The 26,295-nt window shown below is 35.5% G+C and overlaps 1 protein-coding gene across 1 annotated transcript in view; it reads right to left on the bottom strand.

Moving 5' to 3' along the window:
* The window catches only part of pcdh15a (protocadherin-related 15a), a 412,430-nt gene that overhangs the window by 227,966 nt on the left and 158,169 nt on the right, over positions 1–26,295 (bottom strand). The window contains exons 5-6 of the mRNA XM_056471438.1: positions 10,890–11,050; positions 1,737–1,892 (exon numbers count right to left, since the gene is read on the bottom strand). Of these exons, the coding sequence (XP_056327413.1) occupies positions 1,737–1,892; positions 10,890–11,050 (317 nt within the window). The remainder of the gene's footprint in view (positions 1–1,736; positions 1,893–10,889; positions 11,051–26,295) is intronic.

The raw sequence follows: 26,295 nt of genomic DNA, 5'->3' as shown, positions 1-26,295 counted from the left end.
TATATATATATATATATATATAAATTATAATAACAATTTTCAGTGATGGCTGAGCATTATTTTTCATCTTCTGTGTCTGCGAAAAGTATAGGCAAAAGTATAAATCAGTCTTAACACACAAACCAATCTCATGTTGCACAGTATATTTAGGTGTCAAAATGATAGATTTTTATTTAATCCCAAACTCATTGGAATATTAAGTAAAGATCATGTTCCAAGAAGTATACCATAGATATATCAAACCTCAGATTTATTAGTAATCTGCTTTGCTCAGGACTTCATTTAGACAGCTTTAAAGGGGATTTTCTCAATATTTTGATGTTTTTGCAGCCTCAAATTCCAGATCTTCAAATAGTTGTATCACTGTCAATTAATGTCCTATCCTAACAAACCATACACCCATAAACAGCACTTTTTCTAAAATCCACTAAAGTCAAAATGTCAAATACTTTACACTTATTACTGATTTTGCGGTCCAGGGTCACATATCATTATCTTAATTCTAGGGAGGAATTCAGCTCTTTAAAGCTTCATTCACACTACAAGCGACTCGCAGTGGCAAAGCATCAAGCGGCCATTCATTTCAATGGTGAGCGAGTGACTTACGCGAACCCCCATCAATGCGAGCTACAGCGACCGTCAGCAATCAGGTGGGTGTGTCGAGCGATGCGACAAAGTTGGGAATCCTTCAAATTTATGCAAATGAAGAACAACTTTCTTGAGTGACCGCCAATAGGAGCACCAGTAGAGCTCATGTGATCTTCTCTCAGCTCGTTCAGAAGCCGGTTGTATTCGAGCTCAAAGACCTGCGTTTGCAGCAGGTTGCCACCCAGAGTGACATGCAGCTACAAAGTCGCTGCTAGTCTGAATGAGGCATAAGGTCTCAAAACTCAGGGCTTCAGGTAGTACCCAGAATAGCAAAGTCTACTAAAGGAGGTTGAGCCTTCTCATATGTGGTTCCTAAACTCTGGAATAGCGTTCCTGATAATGTTCAAGGCTCAGACACACTCTCTCAGTTCAAAACTAGATTAAAGACCTATTTTTTTTTGTAAAGCATAAGCACAATGCATTTCATTACGGTGTGATGCCTGAGCGTGCTCCATACAGGTGAGTGGGCTTGACGGCAAACTGTAGGACACACTCCTCCTGTCTTAATGCACCAGGCATTTTATTAGACATACTTATATGTTTATATATTTGTTTCTGTGTTTGTCTATATACCTGCTATTTTCATTTATTGCACTTAATTTTGCATTGATATTTAATATATCTTGTTCCAATTCATTATAAACAGCAGCTACGCTAATTGTTTTCTTTTTTCTCTATTTCCACCCGGGGATACTCATCCCGAGGCCACTAGAGATTGTGCAGTGCCATTGATGTGATCCAATACCTGTGAAGAGATGATGCCAACCACCGAGGACCTCAAGGACAACACATACAAAGAGATGATGCCAACATTAAAAGGAACTTTAATAGAAAGTAGAAAACTAAATAACTAGGGTATTTAGGGCATGATGAGTGTTAAATTTAGGACCTGGATGTAGAAAATTATTAAAAAAAATAGTAATAATGAATCAAACTGAATTGTTACAGTAAGTGCAATAACCACCACAGATCCTTTGTTTTACAATGCACAGTTTGTGAAATGTGTCCAGTTGTTCTGGTGTCTCATTGAACATTGACATATTATGCACATTTAATTGAAAGTGCAGTGCATCAGTGATTAGCCTCACCTCATTAACTGATACATAGTAACGAGGCTGCTGGAAACGAGGCGTGTTGTCATTTCTGTCCCTCACCACTATCCGTACTTCATGCAGAATAACCGTTCCCACCAGCTCATTGGTGCACTGGATCTGAACCACAATGGTAGTGATGGAGCTTGGCGGCTGCAAGAAGAGCACATACATGTACAGGGCTTTAGAGGATACAGAGAACACACACAAACAATCCGACGTCTGGAATAACAAAGCTGAATTTCCAATTGGAAAAATATATAGTAAAGTAATGTGATACATCTTTACAATTTAAAGGGGATCTATTATGCCCCTTTGTACAAGATGTAACATTCGTCTCTGATGTCCTTAGAATGGGAAATTTCAGCTAAAAATACCATGTTTCTAACACTTTGAAACTGCACCTTTTAGGCTTTGATCCTATTTGTGTCATTTTGGTGACTGTCACTTTAAATTCAAATGAGATTGTGCTCTTTTCAAAAGGGCGGAGCTACACATGCCTGTGAATCAGCATAGTGGCAGGTTCAAAAACAAGACTAACGTCCTATGGAAATGAGGGAGAGATCATGACTAATGGGTGGAGCTTCCCTCCTCTGATGACATATGTGGGAGAATGTCAATCAAAGTGTTTAGCAAAATGCTTTCATGAGGTGTGATTATATAAAAAAATGAACAAATAAATAATTTTTTTACTATTAAAGGCTGGTTATTTTGTGTTGTAGCTAAATATATGCACAATAAACTTAAAATAAATGTTTTTAACCTATTGTCCTCCTCTTTTCAATGTCTTAGAAAAATTTAATCAATATATAGTTTTCTGTAAGCAAGTAAACAAGATGATTTTTTGATTGACGTTTTGAAGCAAAAACTGTAAGCTACAAGATCCAGTTCTCAAAAGTCTTGTGAACAAATATTCTGTGTGTATTTCAGTGTGTTCCAAATGTTAGTTTCTCACTAACTACGCATATACATTCTTTTATTGGTGTCTTATTTGTGTCAATCTTACTTATGTGTTTATAAGCAAATGAAAAAAAAAATGTCAGGGCACATCAGAACATCTCCAGTCCCCCAAAACATCCTCAGACCCCAGATGATTACAGTGGAAGAGAGGCAAGTTTACATTATTTTGTACATTGGTTTCCACTTTAAAGAAAATCTATTAAAAAAACTCAATTAATGTAATTTTAGCTCATAGTTTACTTTGTTTACTATAGCTTTCAAGTCTCCATGTTCAATCCATTACTTCAACTGTATCTGTTCAGCTGAGGGAACGGAACGAACCCCGTGACGTCAGACACAGCGACATTCCAAGATGGCGGTGCCCTAGGTTTAAAAGCTATAGTAAAAAAATGCCATTTTCTTCAAAATGGTTACATTAATCGAGTTTGTTATATATTTTTTTCATTAAAGAAAATTTGTATCAATGGTATGCCAGTTGCACTGCCCAGGAAAAAGCTGCTCTCCAAAGGCTTGTCAACACAGCGCACAAAATCATTGGCTGCACTCTTCCCTCCCTAGAGGAGTTGTTTAAGGCCTGCTGCTGTAGCAAAGCACACAGCATCCTGAAGGACTCATCCCATCCAGCATATCATCTATTTCAAATGTTACCTTCGGGGAGACGATACAGGACCAAAAGGCAAAACAAACAGAATAGTAATAGACTAAAATAGACTAAAAAATAGTACATACCCTAGGGCTGTTGCAATAATGAATGGACATTAAATTGAGGGTGTTTCTGGCCAAAATCATTTTAATCTTACTCACTTTTTAGCTTGCTGCTAGGAAATGCACTTGACACTTTATACACTTGAACATTAAATCGTATGCTTTCTGGCCCACATTTTATTCACTTAAATTTAAAAAGCTGCTAGAAAATGCACTTGCCATTTTATATGCACATCATACGTTTATTTTTATTTATTTATTGCACTTTTAGCATTGTATTGTTACTCCTTTTATGATTAATTATTGTTGCCATTTTATCTTTTTATCTCTTTTATTATTGTTGTTGTTTTAGATAAAAGGGACAGCACTGAAGGGAAGGGCAAACATAAATTTCATTGTATTTTGTACAATGACAATAAAGATTCTGATTCGGAATTTACAGAATATAAACTTGGCTGACTACTTTCACTTCCACTTTAAAGCGACGTGGAGGGTTTTAGGAGGAATTATTACACATAGCAATTCCACTTGTAAATAGCTTGAAAAAAATATATATGACTTTGGAGTGGCCTAATCAATGTCCAGAGCTAAATGCAATTGAGATGCTGTGGCATGAACATAAAAATCATCTCTTGATTTTTAATGATTTCATTAGGACAGTAAGGTCTGACTTTGCTTAGACAAAAGTCTTGTCACTAAACAGAAATAATACACAGGATAGAATATGAAGTCATGCTGCAGTGGAAAACAACAACAACAAAAAAAAAAGAGTTAATATTGTGTATGACTTCTATAAGCTTGGCGGACTGCATCCATACATCTCTGCAATGACTCAAATAACTTATTGATAAAGTCATCTGGAATGGCAAAGAAAGTGTTCTTGCAGGACTCCCAGAGTTCATCTAGATCAGGGGTGTCCAAACTCGGTCCTGGAGGGCCGGTGTCCTGCAGATTTTAGCTCCAACTTGCCTCAACACACCTGCACGGATGTTTCTAGAAAGCCTAGTAAGTGCTTGATTAGCTAGCCCAGGTGTGTCTGATTGGGGTTGGAACTAAACTTTGCAGGACACCGGCCCTCCAGGACCGAGCTTGGACATGCCTGATCTAGATTTATCCTTAATGCCTCCTTTATCTTACCCCAAACATGCTCAATAATGTTCATGTCTGGTGACTGGTCTTGCCAATCCTGGAGCATCGTGACCTTCTTTACTTTTAGGAACTTTGATGTGGAGGCTGAGGTATGAGGCGCGCTAGACTGCTGAAAAATTTGTCCTCTCCTTTGGTTTGTAACGTAATGGGCAGCACAAATGTCTTGATACCTCAGGCTGTTGATGTTGCCATCCACTCTGCAGATCTCTCGCACACCCCCAAACTGAATGTAACCCCAAACCATGATTTTTTCTTCACCAAACTTGACTGATTGCTATGAAATCTTTGGTCCATGCGGGTTCCAATAGGTCTTCTGCAGTATTTGTGACGATTGGGATGCAGTTCAACAGATGATTCATCTAAAAAAAAAAATTCTACCTTCTGTTTTCCAAATGGTCAACTAGAAGTCGAGTTATTATTTGTTGTTTTAACAACTGGGATCGACAACAAGACTTTTGTCAGGTAGTGTATAAGCTGTACTGGATTATTTTAAGGCTAATAATCCCTTTTCATTTGTGGCTCATTTACAGTAGATCCAGGTCTATGTGGAAATACAGAAGCAATAACTACAGAGTTTGCAGCATTAGTAATAAGAGCATGAACAACACATCCAGCAGTGGCATCTCTGTATGTGCGAATACACACGATTACACAACCGAATGTAACAATGTAAACAGGATTAACGTGAAGCCTGTTCATTCTCTTGAGGATAAATCAGATGTCTGGCCTGATGTGCTGGGAATAAAACAAACAGTGGAGCTTCTCGGTGAAGTGTCTGAATCCCACAAAGCCTCCCGAAGAGAACGAGGAGAAGGAAGTGGAGGGATTGTCCTGTAATCATCCTCAAATATAGTGTCAGAAAAAGACCTGTCAGCACCACAACACTTCTTTTTCGAGCACACAGACACACGTGTGGCTCTTTTTAGACGAGCGGTGTAATGTACAGACAGACAGTTGAAGAGGGATGAGATGAAGCGCTTGTTGAAAAAAGGAGAGGAATCACAATCCTGGTATGGAGGCTGTAGGGGTAAAATATGCTACTTTTTTAGTCTTCATGGAGAATTGGCTGTTTTTATACTCTAAAAACAGTATGGTATTAGACTTTGAGGGCCTTTTAAAAATAAATGTAAATAAATTAAAGAGACAGAATCACATTTACTCAGCTTCTATGAAACTGCAACTGCTGTAATGTTTACAGTGCCAAAAGAAAAAAAAATGTGTTTGATTTCTATTAGAATAAACATACAATAATAGTGAAATGAGAATTATCAAAAACACACATTTATTTACACAAAATCCCTTACAACAGGAACTGGCACTTCAAATGCAGGCAGGAAAAGGAGTGTGACAATACAATACCAGACAATGAACTAAACAAACTCAGGGGTATAAATACACAAGGCATGATTGAACTGATAACAAACAGGGGAGAGACACAGGTGGAACTAATGAAACTAATGAATGGCGGGAAAACTAAACAAAGGAATCACATGACAATAACAGAAAGCACATGGAACACAACAAACACATGGCACACAACACAACAAATACACCAAATACATAGATATTTAATTAAAGGTGGTTCATTTCACTGTGGCTAAGGGACTAAGTCGAAGGAAAAAGAATGAATGAATATTTTATTATATTACATAATAATATTATAATATTATAAACATTACAATAATGATTCAATTAGATTGTTTTTATCTACAATACAAACTGTTATTATTACTAGCAATACCACAGGTTGTTGTTTTTATCCTAAAACATGAAGAAATATTCATCTTAAAAAATGATAGCAGTCATTTAAAAGACATTTAATATCTTATTTTTTATTTAAAAAAAAAAAATATATATATATATATATATAAACATGTAAAAAAAATATTAACACATTCATCAGGAAAGCACATTATAGCACATTTGAAGCATTAATCAATGAAATTATGATAAATCGAGGACAAAAATATATATATATATATTATTATTATTTATATATATATTATTATTATTTATATATATATATATATATATATATATATATATATATATATATATATATATATATATATATATATATATATATATATATATATATATATATATATATATATATATATATATTTCTCCTCTTTATTATTATTATTAGTTTTCACCCCCAGTGATGGGTTGCAGCTAGAAGGGCATCCACTGTGTGAAACATATGCTGGATAAGTTGGCAGTTCATTCCACTGTGGCAACCCCAGATAAATAAAGGGACCAAGCCATGTATCAGTGTTTCCTCTAGGTTTTTTTTTTCCAGCTGGGGGGGCAGGCCTTTTACACAGATCTACCAACTACCTATGGCGTTATTTCAATGACAAATGTCATAAGCGCAGTATTACAAGTTGGGATCGCATTTATTTAATACAAGCAAGTAAATTTCTGTCCTTGCGTGCCTATTTCCTCTGTTTGTGCACAAAACCTCTTGCACTGCCCCTCAAATATACGCTGCTCAAGTGCAGATTTTCTTGTGCGCTCTCAAATAAACGCTGCTGAAGTGCAATTTAGTGCGTTTATGTAACAAGTATGTCTCCAACATTTACTAGATTTGCTAGGAATATTTATTCCAATAGACCTACAGAGCGGCATTAATGTGTCTTGAAGTAAAGTGAAACAGCTATAAACTCCAGCAAGATAAAGTCATTGTATGCAGAACCATAGACCTTTATCTATAAATGTATAATTATGGAAACTGTGTTCATCTTAACTGAAAACTATGTCAGTTAACCTTAAAAGGTTAAACAAATAACGCACAGCACTACTATGATTACAGAAAAGTTCGTGCTGTTATAATTCACCTACCTTTTAATACGTTTTGGTGTGATTATAACCCGCTATTAAAAAAAAAAAAGACTGAATGTTTTGAATGAGAAGCTGTAATGTAGCCGTGGCAGGATGAATTTTGGTGTGGTGCCCCACCATGGAAGAATGAATAAAGAGGAAACCATGCATATACTATTTATATATTATGTATAGTATCAATAACAATCTAAAATATATTTAAATCTTAAAAATGACTATATATTAAAAAAAAAGCTATTCATTTTGTAAAATTTTAATAATAATAATTTTATATATTTATATAAAATAAAACATTTACTCAGTTCGGAGATCGGAAACGCAAGGTTGTGCGAGAAGTTCTGCAGTTCGGAAAGTTCAAGCTTGGTGAACTTTGACCTGCAAAATCGCATCACTTGACTACATGAAACCAATCGAAGATCAAAACATGACCTGTCTGGACAGAAATGATAAATATGGACCTATTGCTCGCATTATAAATGTCTAATCATCTTGTTTAATTCCGCTCCTTTTTGCAGCGCCGTACAACAGAATTTCGCAAGCTCAAACTCTTGTGTGACCGCAGCTCTAAAGTTAATGGGCACTAATGATGAACACCTGCTGTTAATAAACAGAAACACAGAAGAGGAAAAAACTAAAACTGATTTCAGTCACAGCCTTGACTGAAATAAAACACAATGAATCTCTCAAAATCTCAGCAGAGGATCATTAAGCAACTCCACAAACAGCAAATTTTACAATCTGTTTGACCTTATTTCTGCCAGACTCTACAAACATCCATATAGGGATATTATTGAGAATTAACTGATTAAGTATTTTTTACAACATCAATAAAACATGACATCACTTTTGGTGTTTTAAGAGATCCCCATTGAGGAGAACATTAGTTGCTTTACCTAGGGTTTTTGATTAAAAAAATTTCTAAAGTTGGTTTCTCTTTGCTTGTCAAATAGTGTGATATGGCAAATGTTGCATAAATAGAGCAAATGTGATCAGGATAATTGATTCTGTGGTAATTTAGTCACATTTTGATCTGTTAAGTTTGAATGATGATTAATCACAAAAGTAACACGGCGTATCAAGAGAATGGAACTCAGCAATACTTTTATCAAATTATAAAACACATTGAACGTATGAAACGCTCAAAACACACAGACATTAAGAATCAGCGTATGCTTCTCAGGCAAGAAAAAGGAGGACTGACCGAGCAATAGGTGAAGCTGCTGCTACTGTTTGAAATCAGTTGTAGTTGTTTGTTTCACTTCTGTGTTTCTGCTTAATACCAGCAGGTGTTCACCATCAGTGCTCAATCATCACTTAATTAATCCCTTCATAGTCACATTAACTTTAACTATGGTGCTGAGTAACTTTAACTCAATTTTGTAAGGGACCAAATACTATCTGAACTGAGTACATTTTACTCACATATATATATATATATATATATATATATATATATATATATATATATATATATATATATATATATATATATATATATATATATATATAAATATATATATATTACACACACACACACACACACACACACACACACACACACACACACGCACACACGCACGCACGCACACACACACACACACACACACACACACACACACACACACACACAGCACATATATAACAGTATCTTCTGCAGAAAAAATTCCAAAGATGCTATTTTAAATAGTAAAAAAAACAGTTTTTAAAACAAATGAAGATATCAGAAGTCAATAATTAATTTATCCTGACATGTTTAATGTTCCAAAATATTTGAAATGTTTCTCAAAATAAGATATATTGTGTTTAAAAGGGAAAAAATGTTTTAGTTTTATACCCAGACATTTAAATAGAACATTTTTTAGAGCAGTAATCACAATACCGTGATACCCTGAAACCGTCATATTTTTATCCAAGGTTATCATACTATCAGAATCTTATACCGGCCCATGCCTAGTAGCTGTCATGATCTCATTACAGTGATGAGTGTTGTTTTGCTGCCAATCAGGATAGAATTGATCAGCTATTCATCTGTGCTTTTGTATGTGCATATGTGTGTGTGTGTACATGTTTTTATATCCAAATGGAGACTCAAGGGCATATGTTCATGTACAGACTCATGGGCATATATATCACCATGGGGACCTAAATTGAGAGCTCCATGGTCACAAATACTTATAAATCACACAGAATAAAGTAATTTTGAAATTGTAAAACTTTAAGTTTTCTGTGAGGGTCACGTTGGAGACATAAAATTCAATGTGTATAGCAGGGCTATTCCATTGGCGGCCCGCGGGCCAAACTTGGCCCCCGAGGCAATTTGTTCCAGTCCTCCAAATAATGTGACCAAGACATCAAAAATAAATCTAGTCGAAAAATGGTTGCTATAGTTATGAAGTGACATACGTCACAGGCTGCGCAGAGGGTGAGTTACCTGACATTAAGCGAGTGGCGCAAGCAGCCGAAAACATTTGGATACTTAATCGTAAAGTCTTCTCAACGCCGCGTTTCTGTTGCATGGAACGAAACTGCTGCAACTAAACAAACCTATGCCACCTGTGTTTAAAGTTCTGAGTTTATACACTAAGGCTAATACGCACGCACACTGGATTACCTATAGCAGCGGGCCGTTCAGATATCACGTCTTTTCCACGTGCAAGTTCGTTATTGCCAATGTATGAATATATGACAATATGTGTGCTCAAGCAGAGCAACGTGCTTGCGCCTTACAGGTGCTCTTAGTAGAAAACGTTTCACACCGTAGCGGTGAAAGTTGTGCGAGGCTATAAACAAAATGATATGTAGGACGAATTATTACAAATTATTAAAATGATTATGTATGTATGGACGCAGATGTTAACAACCGTTCATTTAAATACTTAGCTAATATATAGCTTAAATTTACATTAGAAGTGATAACCGTGAAACCATGGTTATTCTTCGGACTATATAATCATACAACCAAACTCTATAAATGTTGGATCCCTAATGTTATGCACTTTAAAACCTAGCATATGAATGTAAGAGAAGCCTACCTAAGCAATGCACTGATTTTGTTGTGCCTTGAAATACAACATTTGAATGTTTGTAAAAAAAAAAAGAAGAAAAAAAAGCTTGTTGTACAATGCAGTGATATTATATAGTTTCAAAGTACAATATATTAACGTAGAAAAATCCAATGTGGGTGTCTTAAGGAGCAAAAAAACAAACAAACATATGGGCTCTTATATGCTGTTGTGTCATGACTCATATTGCAAGTCATATCTCTCCGGCCCCTCATTTAGGATGCTTTTCAAAAACTGTCCCCCATGACAAACTAATTGAATAGCCCTGGTGTACAGTATGGAGATCATACTGTATGCCTATGGAGAACCCCCATCAGGATAGTAAAAATAGATCTGTCTGTGTGTGTTTATGGCAGTCTGTTTATGCCAACCAAAGGACAGCAGTATCATCATGTTGTCTGTGAGTGAATGAATGTGTTAGTTTACTCACGTCTCGGTCCAGCACACGTCCGGTGCTGTTGAGGAAAAGTCTCTGGAGGGCAGGGTCAAGAATAACCCAATAGTCATAGTTGTCCAGCAGTGTCAGAGAGATGGTTCTGTCTGGATCCCGAGCTCGACCGTTGATCTGCATGTTTTCCACCAGAATCGTACCTGACAAAACAGATGGAAAGAAGAAAGAGTTCAATCCAGGTGCATAATGGGAGACGGACTACTCAAACATTTAAAATAGCAATGTCAATGTCAACTAATTTACAAGATCAATCAATTTGTCGATTAATCAGTGGCACATTGTATGACAGGACATGAATCTGATATTCAAAACACAAGCATCCTCACACAAAGAAAAAATGACTTGTATTGTAAATACTGCAAAGACCTAGTAAAACTGTTACAAAAAGAAAAATAGTATAACCATTTAATGAATAATGGTAATATCTAAGATACAATGTGGGAATAGAGAGGTGTCTCAGATGTACACAGTTGCAACTGGAGCAAGTGTGTATCCATGTTTTGGTTACAGTAAGTGTGTTATTTTATTCTTCCCTAATGTGTTTAGGATATTGCGAATATAAAGTAAAAATGTAAAATCTATTAAGACAATATTGCGCTGTTTTTGTCTCTTTCTCAGTGTGTAAATGGCAAATTATCTTTTGCATGTTTTTGTGCTTCAATCCCAATTCTATTCAAATAATAATGGTAATAATTTAATACTGGAATTAAATTGATTAGACAACTACACTGCCCATCCATTTATCCATCCATTTATCCATCCATTCTTCAGTCTATCCATTCTTCCGTCCATTTGACCATCCATCCATCCATCCATCCATCCATCCATCCATCCATCCATCCATCCATCCATCCATCCATCCATCCATCCATCCATCCATCCATCCATCCATCCATCCATCCATCCATCACTTGAGCCGGCAGTTAACTCTCTGCAATTAGCTCTCTCCACTGAAGCTAAGCAGGGCTGTGCCAGGTCAGTACCTGGATGGGAGAACACATGGGAAAGCTAGAACTGCTGCCGGAAGTAGTGTTAGTGAGACCAGCAAGAGGCACTCAACCTGCGGTCTGTGTGGGCCCTGACGCCCCAGTATAATGAATGGGACTCTATACTGCACAGTAAGTGCCGTTTTCGAATGAGACTTTAAACAAAAGTCCTGACTCTCTGTGGTTGTTAAAACTCCCTGCAAGTCCTTCAAATAAAAAGTAGGGGTTTAAGCCTCTGTCCATCATGGCCTCCTAACTATCCCCATATCAAAATTGGCCATATCATAATAATCTTTACTCTGTCTCCACTCCACCAATCAGCTGGTGTGTGGTGTGCAGTCCAGCGCAATATGGCTGCCGCCGCATCATCCAGGTGAATGCTGCACACTGGTGGTGGATGAGGAGATTTCTCCCAATGTGTAAAGCGCTTTGAGTGTCCAGAAAAGTGTTATATGAATGAAAGGAATTATCTATCTATCTATCTATCTATCCATCTATCTATCTATCTATCTATCTATCTATCCATCCATCCATCCATCCATCCATCCATCCATCCATCCATCCATCTATTGAACAGCTCTGCCAATAGCGTGAACACAGCTTTATTTTCTTCAATCAGCAGTGTCCAAACCAGCCGTGGTCACGCTGACGGTGACAGCACAGTTACAGTATATCTGTGGATTCACAGCGGATCTGATAGTTGACTAAAAAACAAAGCCTGATTCCCGCTGATTGACAGAGCTCGAGTTTATTGAGCTAAAGTCTTAGTTAATGGTTTGTTAATAGTGTGAATTGTGCATTAAAATAAAGTGTAACCAATTCTATTCATGCAGAGAAACACAAATGCATCATTTAAAATAACGACAAAACACACGCACAGTAGCCTGATGTGAACACATCCTATATATTAATTCATTTTCCTTCGGCTTGGTCTCTTATTTATCAGGGGTCGCCACAATGGAAAGAACCGCCAACTATTCAGGCACATGTTTTATGCAGCACATGCCCTTCCAGCTGCAACCCAGTACTGGGAAACACCCATACACTCTCGCATTCACTCACACTCGTACACTACGGCCAATTTAGTTAATTCAATTAACCTATAGAGCATGTCTTTGGATTATGGGGGAAATCGGAGCACCCGGAGGAAACCCACACAAACAGGGAGAGAACATGAGAGAACCACTGAGCCTCCGTGCCACCTACAATATACTATATATATTTATATACACACAATTAATGAATATTTATTCATTCAGTCAAAGAATGCTGCATTTCTGTTAGTGTGTAAACTACAATATTGAGCCTAATCTTGACTTTACCAAAAGTAACTGCAATTCAAATCACAATATCGGTCAAAATAAATCACAATTTCCCTAAATCCCTCAGCCCTACCCAAATGGTTGCAAATTCATTTGTTATTTAAACAACGTGGTGCAAAATGTGAAAATAATAACTGTGCCAGGCTGAAACTAGCAAAAAAAACACTGTGTTGAGTCTAGCGGCGCATTGCATTGAGTTTATGATATGGCCCAACACTAGAGGAAGGTTTAAGCAATGTACAGTTAAATATCATAAGTATTTAGTTGATTTCTCAAGAGTAAACAATGGTCGTGAATGAGCATTCTCTCCTGGCTCTTCTCTGTGTATGAGAGGCTGATTATGTAAAAATGTGAAGGTCATAATTTCAGCATGTGTTAATGTATGGTTGGCTGAGTTCTCTCCTCTCCTCCGAGATAATTAAACTTCATTTTATGCTTCAATGTGTTGCAAATTATTTCAACTTATTTTGAATCCCTGCAGAAAAACACACAAAATAATCAGCCGTCACAGAGCATGAACAGAACAGCGTCCAGCGATATTCAATTACACTTGTAGAGGTTCTACAGTTTATTCCCAAGAAAGAAAGGCCCAGACGATCATAACAGACACATTTGTAAACTAAATGAACATTTGCGTGCATGTTGGAATGGATTAATTTAGAGTCACTATCTGAAATAACATCCACCTGAGAGCCAGCTTAATCTAAGATTTTTTTTACAATGTGCACAGCAAATATAATAAACTGATTTCTTCTATAAAATGCTGCTCTAGATTTAAGAAAAGCAGAAATATGTAAATGAACTGCTTGATTAATAAGCATAAAAAATAAACAAACAAATTGTGTCTTCAATTAGCACAAATACAACACATGCTGGCACTTTAAGTGGACAAGAGCGTCTTAAGAGTTTAATGGGATGTGAAAATAATGTTGTAAATGCACTGTGTAGCTGTGAGAAAAGAACATGTACTGCTTTCTGAACAGTTCTGGGTGAATACGATTGTTTGCGCCAGGGGCCATTCTTGGATTTCAGTCTTAAGGGGAATCAGACTTATACATAAAGGGGAGATTTGGTGGACCTGAGGATATGTTTTTTTTTCCAGCATGAGAAGTCACAAGGGCAAATCTTGCTTGACTGAAAATTCTTTTAACAAACTAATTAAAATTGCAAATCAGTGGTTTGTTTGATTGCACTTAATTCTGTTATTTGAGAAGATAAAAAAAGCACAGTGGTTGTTTTATGTCTTATGATTTTCTGACAAGAGTGTGTGAATACATTGAAGAGTAATGAAGAAAACACTAATTTAATTTCTAATAATAAAAAAAAATCTTGATCAAACTGTATTCAGCTAAAAATTAAACATTTGAATGAATTAAATTAGTTTTAAGTCATTAATTATTACAAACATTTAATCAAAGGTGATTATTTATAAACATTCTTAAACTTGCAATACATTCATTTTAATCCCAATGCATTCAAACTATTTTAATAAATATGAAACTGATGATTTTAAACCCTTAACTGGGACATAATTTCACACTTGAAAATTATCTGTGATATATGGATATGATTTAAAGTTCGTCAAAAAAAAAAAAAGGTTTAGACCAAAGAAAAAGTATTAAATATGCAGCAAAAAATCTCCAGCTTATGGGACAGTGACAGTAAAAGGGTTTGTTTCATTTGCACAACAACAAATTTTTATGTTCAAAATGTACTTTTTAATGTATTTTAATGTGCTTTTCTGGTCATTGATATGATTTTAAAATGTATAATTACTTTCAAAATGTATATAAATATATATAATCATTTAAAACTGTATTTAATTATATTTTGGGTAATGCATTTAATTGAAAGTCAAATTAAATAGTAAATTTTAGAACTAGAACATATACACTACCTAACAAAAGTCTTATAGTAATAACTTGACTTCTAATTGATTATTTGGTATCAAAAGTGGCTTATATAAAAAGCAAAGGCCTCTAGAATTCACTTATTGTATCAAAATGAAAATTAGAATTGTAATAATTTAATTAGGACAGTAAGGTCTGACTTTGCTTAGACAAAAGTCTTGTCACTGAAAAGAAATAATGTACAGAATAGAATATAAAGTCATGGTGCACTGGAAAAAGAATGAATATTGTGTATGACTCCCATGAGCTTGAAGGACTGCATTCATACGTCTCTGCAATGACTCAAATAAGTTATTAATAAAGTCATCTGGAATGGTAAAGAAAGCGTTCTTGCAGGACTCCCAGAGTTCATCAAGATTCTTTGGATTCATCTTCAATGCCTCCTCCTTCATCTTACCACAGACATGCTTAATAAATTAATTTCTGGTGACTGGACTGGAACTTTGGTGTGGAGGCTGAAGTTTGAGAAGGAGCGCTATCGTGCTGAAGAATTTGCCCTCTCTTTTGGTTTGTAATGTAATGGGCAGCACAAATGTCTTGATACCTCAGGCTGTTGATGTTGCCATCCACTCTGCAGATCTCTCACACGCCCCAATACTGAATGTAACCCCAAACCACGATTTTTCCTACACCAAACTTGACTGATTTCTCAGAGCATCTTGGGTTCATGCGGGTTCCAATAGGTCTTCTGCAGTATTTGTTATGATTGGGATGCAGTTCAACAGATCTTTTACCTTCTGCCACATTTCCAACTAGAATAACTAGAAGTCAAGTGATTACTTGTTGCTCTTGTCAATGTTTTATACAGAAACAAACAAATAAACAAACAAAAACATAGCAAACAAACAAATACCTACATGTATAACAACCTTTAAAATGTATATGAATATATTTATTAAATGAAAAGTGTATTAAATATTGTTTGGTAATGCATTTATTTAAAAGTAAAATAAATTGGTAAATTTTAGAACTAAAACATCTAGATGTCAATGTTCTCAAACAATATAATAAATAAATAAATAAACAAATAAATAAATAAATAAATACACTTAATATCACTTAATGCAATTAATGCAATACACCTAATGATATTATGTGTAAATACTTTTAAAATGCATAAAAAATATAAGAATGAATAAAAAAATTATAATATTATTATTAAAATATATATATATATATAAATATTTAATTTAATTAGAAGTAACATTAATTGTTAAATCTTAGAACCAAAATATCTTTAGGTCAACGTTCTCAAGCAATATAATAAATAAACAAAATAAATAACCATGCTTGAATTCAAACTATGCCAAAGCCTCAATTACCTGCCCAGCACATCTCTTTGATCCTATATCAAAAAGCAGAACAGTATACCAGAATAGCCACAATAACACAATTCCAGATATCAATCTCAATACAGGTGCACTTTCGCTGTGGGAAACAATCTTTCTTGCTGCAATTGCATTTGGTTATGCTAGTGAAGCAGAAACGATACACTTCAGCTTTAACTGGGTAGTCAGTCGCCTGCAGCCTAGATCCACGAGAAACTCCGACATAACAGACATCCGCCGCCGGACACAGACGGACTCACAGGCCCTGATGTTTACCTTCAATATTACCTGAAAGGAAATCCATGACCTGAGTGAAAGCACCCCTTAGCATGCGAGCTGAGCAGAAACACATCATCTGCGAGTGAGGGCAGATGTGGGAATCTCTGGGTAAACAGCATCTCAGCTCCTCCAGCGAGGGGTCACAACACACCTGCTGTCCATCAAAGTCACACAAACCCACATAGAACGAGCTAATATCTGCAGTGCTTGTATTGGTATGAATGTTTCTGCAATAATAATAATCAGAAAACATTAAAAAATATTATTTGTTATTTATTTTTATCTGTGTTTTACCCTAAAAATGTAAAAATGCACTGTTTAATTCAGAGATTAATTTTGTTTTTCCTAAGATAGATTGGAACAATTGAGGACTGGTGATTTTTTCTAATTGATACTGTAACTCTCTGACCAATATGCATCAATAAAACCAACAAAGGCTCATTCTGAAAACGTAGCCCTATATACATTTCTGGAGATCGTGAATTATGTAGCCAGAGGAATGTGGCTGCATTGAGTTTTTAAAATGAACGTTATATATGACGCCTTTCCTTTTCGTGCTTACCAGCTGACCGCTTACCTTCGTGTGGACGTTTTTTCCGCAGTTACCAGTTTGTCTAGTGGCTCGCCGCGTATGAGCCTGTGTTATAGGAATCATTTGAAATCCAAATATCAATATGACATTACTGAGCTGCTGAATAAGGAAAGAGCTGTCCATCAGTATCAATCATGACTGCAGGTAAGAGCAGATATAGCCTAGTATCATTGTCCAGAAGACCACTTATCTCACAGCAATACTGATCTAAACACTTCAAGCTTTAGCAAGTTAGAGATGCTTAGGAAAGTCTTAAGCCAGACACCTTCACAATAAATAAATAAATAAATAAATAAATAAATAAATAAATAAATAAATAAATAAATAAATAAATGCAACTGTGAGTATGCTGCTTTAAGGTAAAATCTTGTTTTCAGAAACGTTGTGTCATTAATCATGTTTCAAGCATTTGCAGAGTTAGATTATAGGAATTTGAGCTATAATCTCATTTAACTTTACCTGAAGTAAACACAAACAGAGCCTATGCTTTTAGCATAGAATATACAGTGGAGGAAATTAGTATCGAACATGTCACAATTTTTCTCAGAAAACATATTTTTTAAAGGTGCAGTTGAATTGAAATTTTTCCTGGATGATCCAAATATGCAAAGAAAACAAATCTAATTAGTTTACAAATGTAGTTATGCATAATAACATGAAATGACACAGGAAAATGTACTGAACACATGAAGAAAGGAAGGTGTAGAAAGGCAGTGAAAGCCCAAACAGCAGCTGAAATCTCTCAGTATTCTTCAGCAACCCTCTTCCCTTCGTCATTTTAAATTAATATTAGCTGCTTCAGTCCAACATCTACATTAGCAAGATGATGAGGATGAAACCCGGGTGGACATTTTAGCAAGACACTGATCCAAAACACAGTCAATGAAACTCTTAAATGGTTTCAATGAAAGAAATTCAAGCTGTAGAATGGCCCAGCCAATCACCTGACTTGAATCCAATAGAAAATACAAAGTAAAGATCAGATTTGACAGACGAGACCCACAGAATCATCAGGATTTTTACACTCTATTAAAGTCTGTGAAAAAAAAAAAAATCACACCCGAGCAATTCACGTAAGCTGCCATCACAAAAAAGTCTTTTATATAAAGTATTAAACACATTTCATAGTTCAGTACTTTCTCCTTGCGTCATTCCTTCATTATTAAACATAACCAGTTTTTCATATACATACATACATACATACATACATACATACATACCTGTATGTATATATATATATATATATATACTATATATATATATATATATATATATATATATATATAGATATATATATATATATATATTATATATATATATATATATGTGTGTGTGTGTATATACATACATATTTATATACATATATATATATTTTTTATGTTAGTATTGTTTTTACCTAAATATGGTTCAATTCCATGTCAATATTCAGCTTCTTTAGAAATATTATTCCCCCACTGTATATGTGTGTGTAGGTAGGTAGGTGTGTGCTTTCAATGTGAAACAATATAAATGAAAAAAACAAATGCCTACTCAACAGTATATGAATGGTCTGTAAAACATCCTGCTTCACTTTTTTTGTTCACCCTAAGCTCTATATAAATACTTTATCTGCACACATTTGAATTTGTTTTTTTTGGTTTTTGGTTTTCACCAAACAAAAAAACAGTATACAATGAATATGCTTATTGTGAAAATAGCTTAATAAACACATTTGGAAATGCTGTCAGAAATAATGTTTCATTAAAAAAATTACACTTAAACTAAAACTAAATTAACTTATAATACAATAACATAAACTTTAAAATTAAAATTTGGATATGACCTTAAATGCTTAAAAGTAATATTAAAAATAAAATGCTCATCCTCATGATGACATGTAGCTCCAGTAGGATTATTTTAAAATTCTGTCAGATTTGTCAGGAACAAGAGCAGATGGATGAAACCGTACAGAAATTGGGAGTAAAGAAATCACGTCTGCCCACTGGAGAAAATCAAATGCTATTAAGAGGGATCTCACACCAGGCACAGTAAAACTCAAGAGAATGGTGTATACACACATTCATTCACCACACACACACACACCAAATCCACCTCAGCTTCTCAGGAACCTTTTCACACCCATAACCAGGTGTGAGCATGAGCTCCGCCGCACACGTGCAGATTTTCCACATCCCTTCCCAAACAACCTGAAGAACTGCATCATTATTGGTGTTTGCTAAGGCAAAATTACTATTATTTAGACTTGTGCATGTTTATGCTACAGATGTGAACAATGCCTTTGAATGCAAGTGAGGAGAGGTGTGCTATTATCTTTCTAAATAAGAGGATATATCCTTTTTTGCATTGTGGATAATTAAACAGGTGGAAAATACTCCCATACACTTATACATACTGAAAAAGTTCAGTTAGAGAACAGATTTAGAGATCAGTTACACAACAATTTAAAAGTTGAATCAGTTGAATGATTAAAAGTGCAGCAGTTTGAACTTTTTGAGTTTCTCTAACTGGTTTCCTGACCAAGCTGATGTTTAAATGGTATTAGTTAGCTGGTCTCGCAGCCTGATCAGATTACAAGTAAAAAAATATAGGGCTACATGATAGAAAAAAATTGTATTAGTTTGTATTTTAAACCAAAAAAAAAAATGTAATTAATTAAAAAAATAATAAACATATGTACTTATTGTATGCCACGTTTCTACTGTCATTATTCTAGAGTTTAGTACATTACATATATTATATTTTATTAATTTATATTATATTATGCATTAATAATAATACACGAATAATAATATAATATAATGTATTGTAACATAACGTAACATAACAATATGTTACATTACATTATATCATCACATTCTCTTGTAACTAATAACAAAGAATTAATATGTTTGATATATAAACACAGTAGACTCAAATCTGCAAAGCAGTGAACATTTCAAATGATGAGCAGAATCACAACTGGAATTGATAAGATTTAAAATAAACCCTTTCACGCATTTGATCACATCCCTGAAGCGTATGATCACACCGGTGTGATTACAACGTTCAGAGCACACATCAACTGCTAAAATTCAAATATGACGCACAGCACTTGTTATAAATCACAATTTATCCCTGCTTTCACACAAATAACATTTATTTTAGGTTTCAGACGTTCAAATACACATAATTACAAGCAAAACATACCATTTAGGGTTTGTAAAATGCACACGGATGTCTACAAAGTCGGCAATAATAATTATTTTTGATATAACTGGACAATGTGCTTTTTCATGTAAGATACACACTGTTTATGTTACTAGAATATTTTCTCTACACCTCTCCCAGATAAACAGTTTCTTACCTTCATGTATTCCGGCAGAATATTATGAATAAACAAAGTAAATACGGCAGCTCGGATCTCTCCTGCAGATGGTGCTAGAAGAAATACAGATGCGTTCACGTGTTAACGTAAAGTATTTATATTATTAATTAAATTACGCATTAAATTACCCTACCTCAACCCTGAACCTAAACCACACGGTAATGTAAAAATATTATTTGTTGTACAGAGTCACAAAAATTATGCTATATTTACGTTATTATCCTTAGCTGTAGAAGAGGGCGCTGCAGGAGAGGGTGAATTATAGATGGGATACAGCTGAGGATGCTCACGTCAATTTAGCATTTAATAAAATACAATTCTATTAGATTATGCTATGTTGACGTAAGTATCCTCAGCTGTATCCCTTCTAGCTACTTAAATACAATTAACTAATTAAATAATTCTCGTTAAGTTCTGATCGCACATGTATCCTTTCAAGCAACAACGGCAGCGGCCATTACCTGTCATATAACAAAAAGTACGATCATTATTAAGCTATTTAAAAGGCGAAATATATGTTATATCAAATATTTGAGATTTGGAGTATCAGAAACTTCATAATATAATTAGAACATTTTGTTAATATTTACAGAAAAGGGCAAAAATAAACAAAATACAACATATTGACCTTATTCTTCAATGCGGAGGTGCGCGCATTTTTGCGATTGTTTTAGAACTTCCGATTCAGTTGCCTATGGGAGAAATGACTAGGAATAATAAACGGCAAAAAACTGTCAAACTACTTACTCTACAAACAAGCGTTTACATTACAATACAGACAAAGTAGAATAATATAATAAGAAAATATCAGTTTGCAACACCAAGCAGCAAAACGAGCTGTTTTTAATGTTTAAAAATAAATGGAAGTGAATGAGACCGGAAGTTTCGAGACAAAATGATTCAAATGGCTGCGCCCGCTCGTACGCGGAGAATAAGGTGAATACATACAGTAGATCATTGGGGCTGGTGGGTCATGTGATAAACATGGGAACTTTAGAACACAATGGATTCTAAGTAGGTCACAAAAAAACTCAGGAGGGTCAGCAGGAGTATATAAAACTCACGTGTGAAAGCGTTAAAATACCCAATCCTGATGACTATTTTGTTATCTTACAAAATTGTCACCATGCATGATTTGTTAACTAATACACTGCAGCATTTGCACAATGCATTACAGTGACAATTACTATACAATCCACTTTTAAACTGCCAAGAAGCAATCATATACTGAAGAAACAAACCATCATTTTTACAAAAAAAACAATAAAATACCACCACACAGGCACATATTTTTCAAGAGTCTGGTTTGCTTTTTTCAGCAGTGCTGAAACCCCGACAATCTTAGCAACTGCACAGCAATGCACTAAAACTACTCTGAAAGCCTTAACAACCACATAGCAGTGAGCAGCCAACCATCCTTGCATCATGGCACCGAGTTTCACAGGAGCAAGTAGCACTCACACTTTCTTCAGAAATGATTATTCTCTGCCAACTCATTTGATTCGTCTTCTGCCAGCCAAAGCAGTTTGTGCCAATCAGTTTTAAAAACGGAAAAATCCGAGAAGGGACACAGTTGTTGTTTGACAGTGAAAAGCAGGTCCAATTTAAACCGAAGGAAGTGGATGCTTATTTGAATGCAGAAATGAGCTGTCATCCTCTTGCTTTGTGTGTGTGTGTGTGTGTGTGTGTGTGCGCACGCAGGTTTATGTGGTTTACAGGGACATTGTATAATATATCATGACATAGGTACAGTATGACCTAGTTGTGTAGTGTAAAATGACTTCTGCTGCTTGTTCAAACTACTTATTTAAAATTTCTTGAAACAACACAATTCTTCAGTTTTTTTGGGGGGGCAACTTCATTGTTTTATGTTCAATCCACTTAAATTTGTAAAAATTATTAAGTTAACTTAATTGATTTGCTTTGGAAAAACATGAAGGAATTGTGTGAAACCATGCGCTTTTAACAGTGCTCTATTAAAGGGTCAGGAAACACCAAAACACATTTTTTGAGATGTTGACAGTCATATATGTGTTCTGCATTGCTAAAAACACTATTACTAAGTGAAAATTGGTTATTTTTGCATTGTTTTGAGCAAATTCGTTCTTCCGTTTAGAAAAGAAATTTTGAAGCTACATCACAGCAATGAGATAATTGTGCAAATTCCAGAGTGGAGACTGGCTGTCTATACCGGCCGGTACAAAGTGACGTCATTGAGTTTTCAGCACATCTGTGCATTAGTTCATGTGAAAGACTTGGTCCGAATCAATCAGCGTGCTCTATTGTGAGCGAGATGCAACTTCATTAACATGAGTGTGTGATCAGTGTTCCTTGTTTATGTTTATTCAGAAGGCAAAGTTAGTAAGTATCATCAACAGTACTATTCTCTGCACCTACCGAGTCAGTGAAGGACCACAGACGCCTGCATTGTGAAATGCGGAGGTTTTTTTTTTTTTTCTCCCATTTGGCATGGGGTAAGACATTCCATTAAACTACACTCTTTCAGCAGTTCGTCACATCCAATGTCTCGTTTGTCATGGGAGGCATGCATGAAATGTTCCTGAATGAAAGTGAAAGTGGCAAACTGCAGTTAAGGACTAATTAAAAAGCACCCAACATTACATGAAATTAATTGTGAGGTCCCGGAAAGTTTAGTATCGGGGTAGAGGGGGTGAGGGGGTAGTGCATGATGGGGCGTTGGATGGGGGAGGGGTGTTGCAGGCGAAAGTGAAGAGGGTTGTGGAGTTGCGAATGAAAGTGAAAGTGAACAGCGGAAGCGGGAGGAGGGCGGTTGAGGAGGGGATCAGTAAAATGAGGTGCCGGATCAGATTTCAGAAATGTGTTCCGGCACAAATTAAGCCCTAAATGCATGTTCAGGCAGCGATAATGACACTTTTATGCTGGGCTCACACAAGTAAATTGTATACAAATCAATTTAAACATAAGATCAGAGGCCGATTACCGTCCCATGGCCAAACAACATGAAATATGCGATACATTTGCTGCAAATATGAGAAATTTTGCCTCATTTGCATCATACGCATTTAGTGTGAACCCAGCCGTATTGGCCAATCAGAAAGGAGAAAACTACATGCAAACGGACATCATGATGCAAAAACTATGGATGTATCATCGAGACAAACACACTGTACTCAGAGGATACAGGATTTTGGAAAATCTTTACCCTGGCCAGAAATTTTAGAAAGGTTCAGTTCAGACTCTCCATCTTCATGTAGACCAGGGGTGCCCAAACTCAGTCCTGGAGGGTCGGTGTGAAGAGTTTAGTTCCAACCCCAATTAGACACAAATGATCCAGCTAATCAAGCTCTTTCTACATATACTAGAAACTTACAAGCAGGTGTGTTGAAGGAAGCTGGAGATAAACTATAGCTGCATCCGAAATTGCGTACTTCCATACTATACAGTATGTTAAAAACAGTATGTGAGCCAAGTAGTATGTCCAAATTAATAGAATTCAAAAAACAGTATGCGAGAAGTATCCAGATGACTTAGTACTTCCGGCAAGATACTGAAGTGCGCGTCGCATGCACACTGCGATATCCCATGATGACTTAGTACTTCCGGCAAGATTCTGAAGCGCGCATCGGATGCACACTGGGATATCCCATGATGCCCCATGAGATAATTCATGAATGGGAGTGAAGCGACGCAACTCACGTGGGTAGGTCACGTGATTATGACATGTAGCATGTAGTATGACATGTAGTATGTTCAATTCATACTACTCACATTCATATTGTATATAATGTACTTTTCTAACGGCTGAGTAGTACGTTTAAATTCAAATGCAGTACCTACTGAGTAGTAGGCGGTTTTGGACACAGCCCAAGTATGACACCAGCCCTCCGGAACTGAGTTTGGGCACACCTCATGTAGACAAACCGTGAAACTGCATAGAAGAAAGTGTGGTTTCGAAAATACTTATGTTCGTGTGGACAGGGCCTAAGTATATGTGTGTGTGTGTGTGTGTGTGTGTGTGTGTGTTCATTTGCCTCATGAGCCTGAGCTCTTTTAAAAGAGGCCTGAATCCTATGTATGTGTGTGAAATGCAGAAAAGCTATGAAATCCAGTAAGAAAATCGATTGCTAGAGAAATCGAATTTGATGTGAAAATCCTGGAACATCACGTTACACTATTGATGAAAATCTTTGCTCTTCATCTGTCGCTGCAGAAGAGTGCTACTGTCACAAAATCATTAAAACAGAGGCTCGTGTAACTGTCTTCAGTGTTCACTCATACACGACAACTGCAAGCAATCAGATACTTCTCCATCAGAGAGCATGCAAGATTTGATTATATTCAAACGACACTGCGAGACTCCCAAAAAAACAACAGGAAAGATCAAGTGGCTTTTCTTGCCGTTTCTCTAGACAGCAGCGAGATTAAATGGTGACCTCAATAGAGACTTTTGTTTAATGCTCATTGTCATATTGTGCCCTCATTTATTCGCCCTGTTGCCATTTCAGACCCAAATAACATATCTTTTTCTATGAAATGTAAAAAGAGAGAGATGTTAGAAAGAATTATAGTGGTTCTCATATATTATTCTCACAAGATGTAATATAAGCCGCAGGTGTCACCTGAATCGAATAACTTATTAAAGCCTGCTGTAAATGTCTCATTTATTCAACATAGGCTCATTCTGAAAACGTAGCCATATATTCATTTCTGGAGATCGAGAATGACCACCTCGATGGGGTTTGAGTCTGATTAGATTAGATTCAACTTTATTGTTATTACACATGTACACGTACAAGGCAACAAAATGCAGTTTAGGTCTAACCAGCAGTGCAATAGCAGCAAGTGCAGGATACAGGTATAAGTTATAAAGTGCAGTTATAGAAAAACTATGGTAATATTTACAGATGGATGTACTATGAACGATGATGTACTATGACTATGATGAAGAACGATTCCAGAAAGCAGGTAAGACAAAAATAGAAGCCAAAAAATAAAATAAACAAGTAAATAACAAGGTGAGAATCTGGTCAAATCTGAAAACATGGTAAAAATCTTATTTTTTTTGGATTGAAGAAATCCCTTAGGAGTTACTTTGTGCTTTTTTTTTTATTATTCTTTTCAAATGGCATTATTATGCATTAAAGGAACTAAAAAGCATAAAAAGCATAACAGGACCCTTTTAAGCAGCAATTTATGCTGATAAGTTCCAAAAAAAAGGCTAAAATTAATCATAATTAATCATAAAAGGCAAAGAGTGTGCCAACGTCAGCTCAATTTTACTAAGCTACTGTACCAATGTCTCAATTGTAAAGGTTGATCTCTGTATGTGACTACTAACTACTGAAGAAACAGGCCATGTTTCCATTTATTTAACTTATGCTTAAATAACTGAAACTATATTATAAATAATATTAAAAATAGACATTAAAAGTGTTGAAACTAAAAATTTAATTGAAAAGAAAATGCACTACCTGACAAAAGTTGTCACCTATCCAAATTTTAGGAACAACAAATAATAACTTGACTTGTAGTTGATCATTTGGTATCAGAAGTGGCTAATATGAAAGACAAAGGCCTCTAGATTACGCTTATTTTTACTATGTGACCATGCCTTGATTTTCA

This window comes from Danio aesculapii, chromosome 13 (assembly GCF_903798145.1).
Source record: "Danio aesculapii chromosome 13, fDanAes4.1, whole genome shotgun sequence".
Taxonomy (NCBI): Eukaryota; Metazoa; Chordata; class Actinopteri; order Cypriniformes; family Danionidae; genus Danio; species Danio aesculapii.
This window is presented reverse-complemented; position numbering and strand designations above follow the sequence as displayed.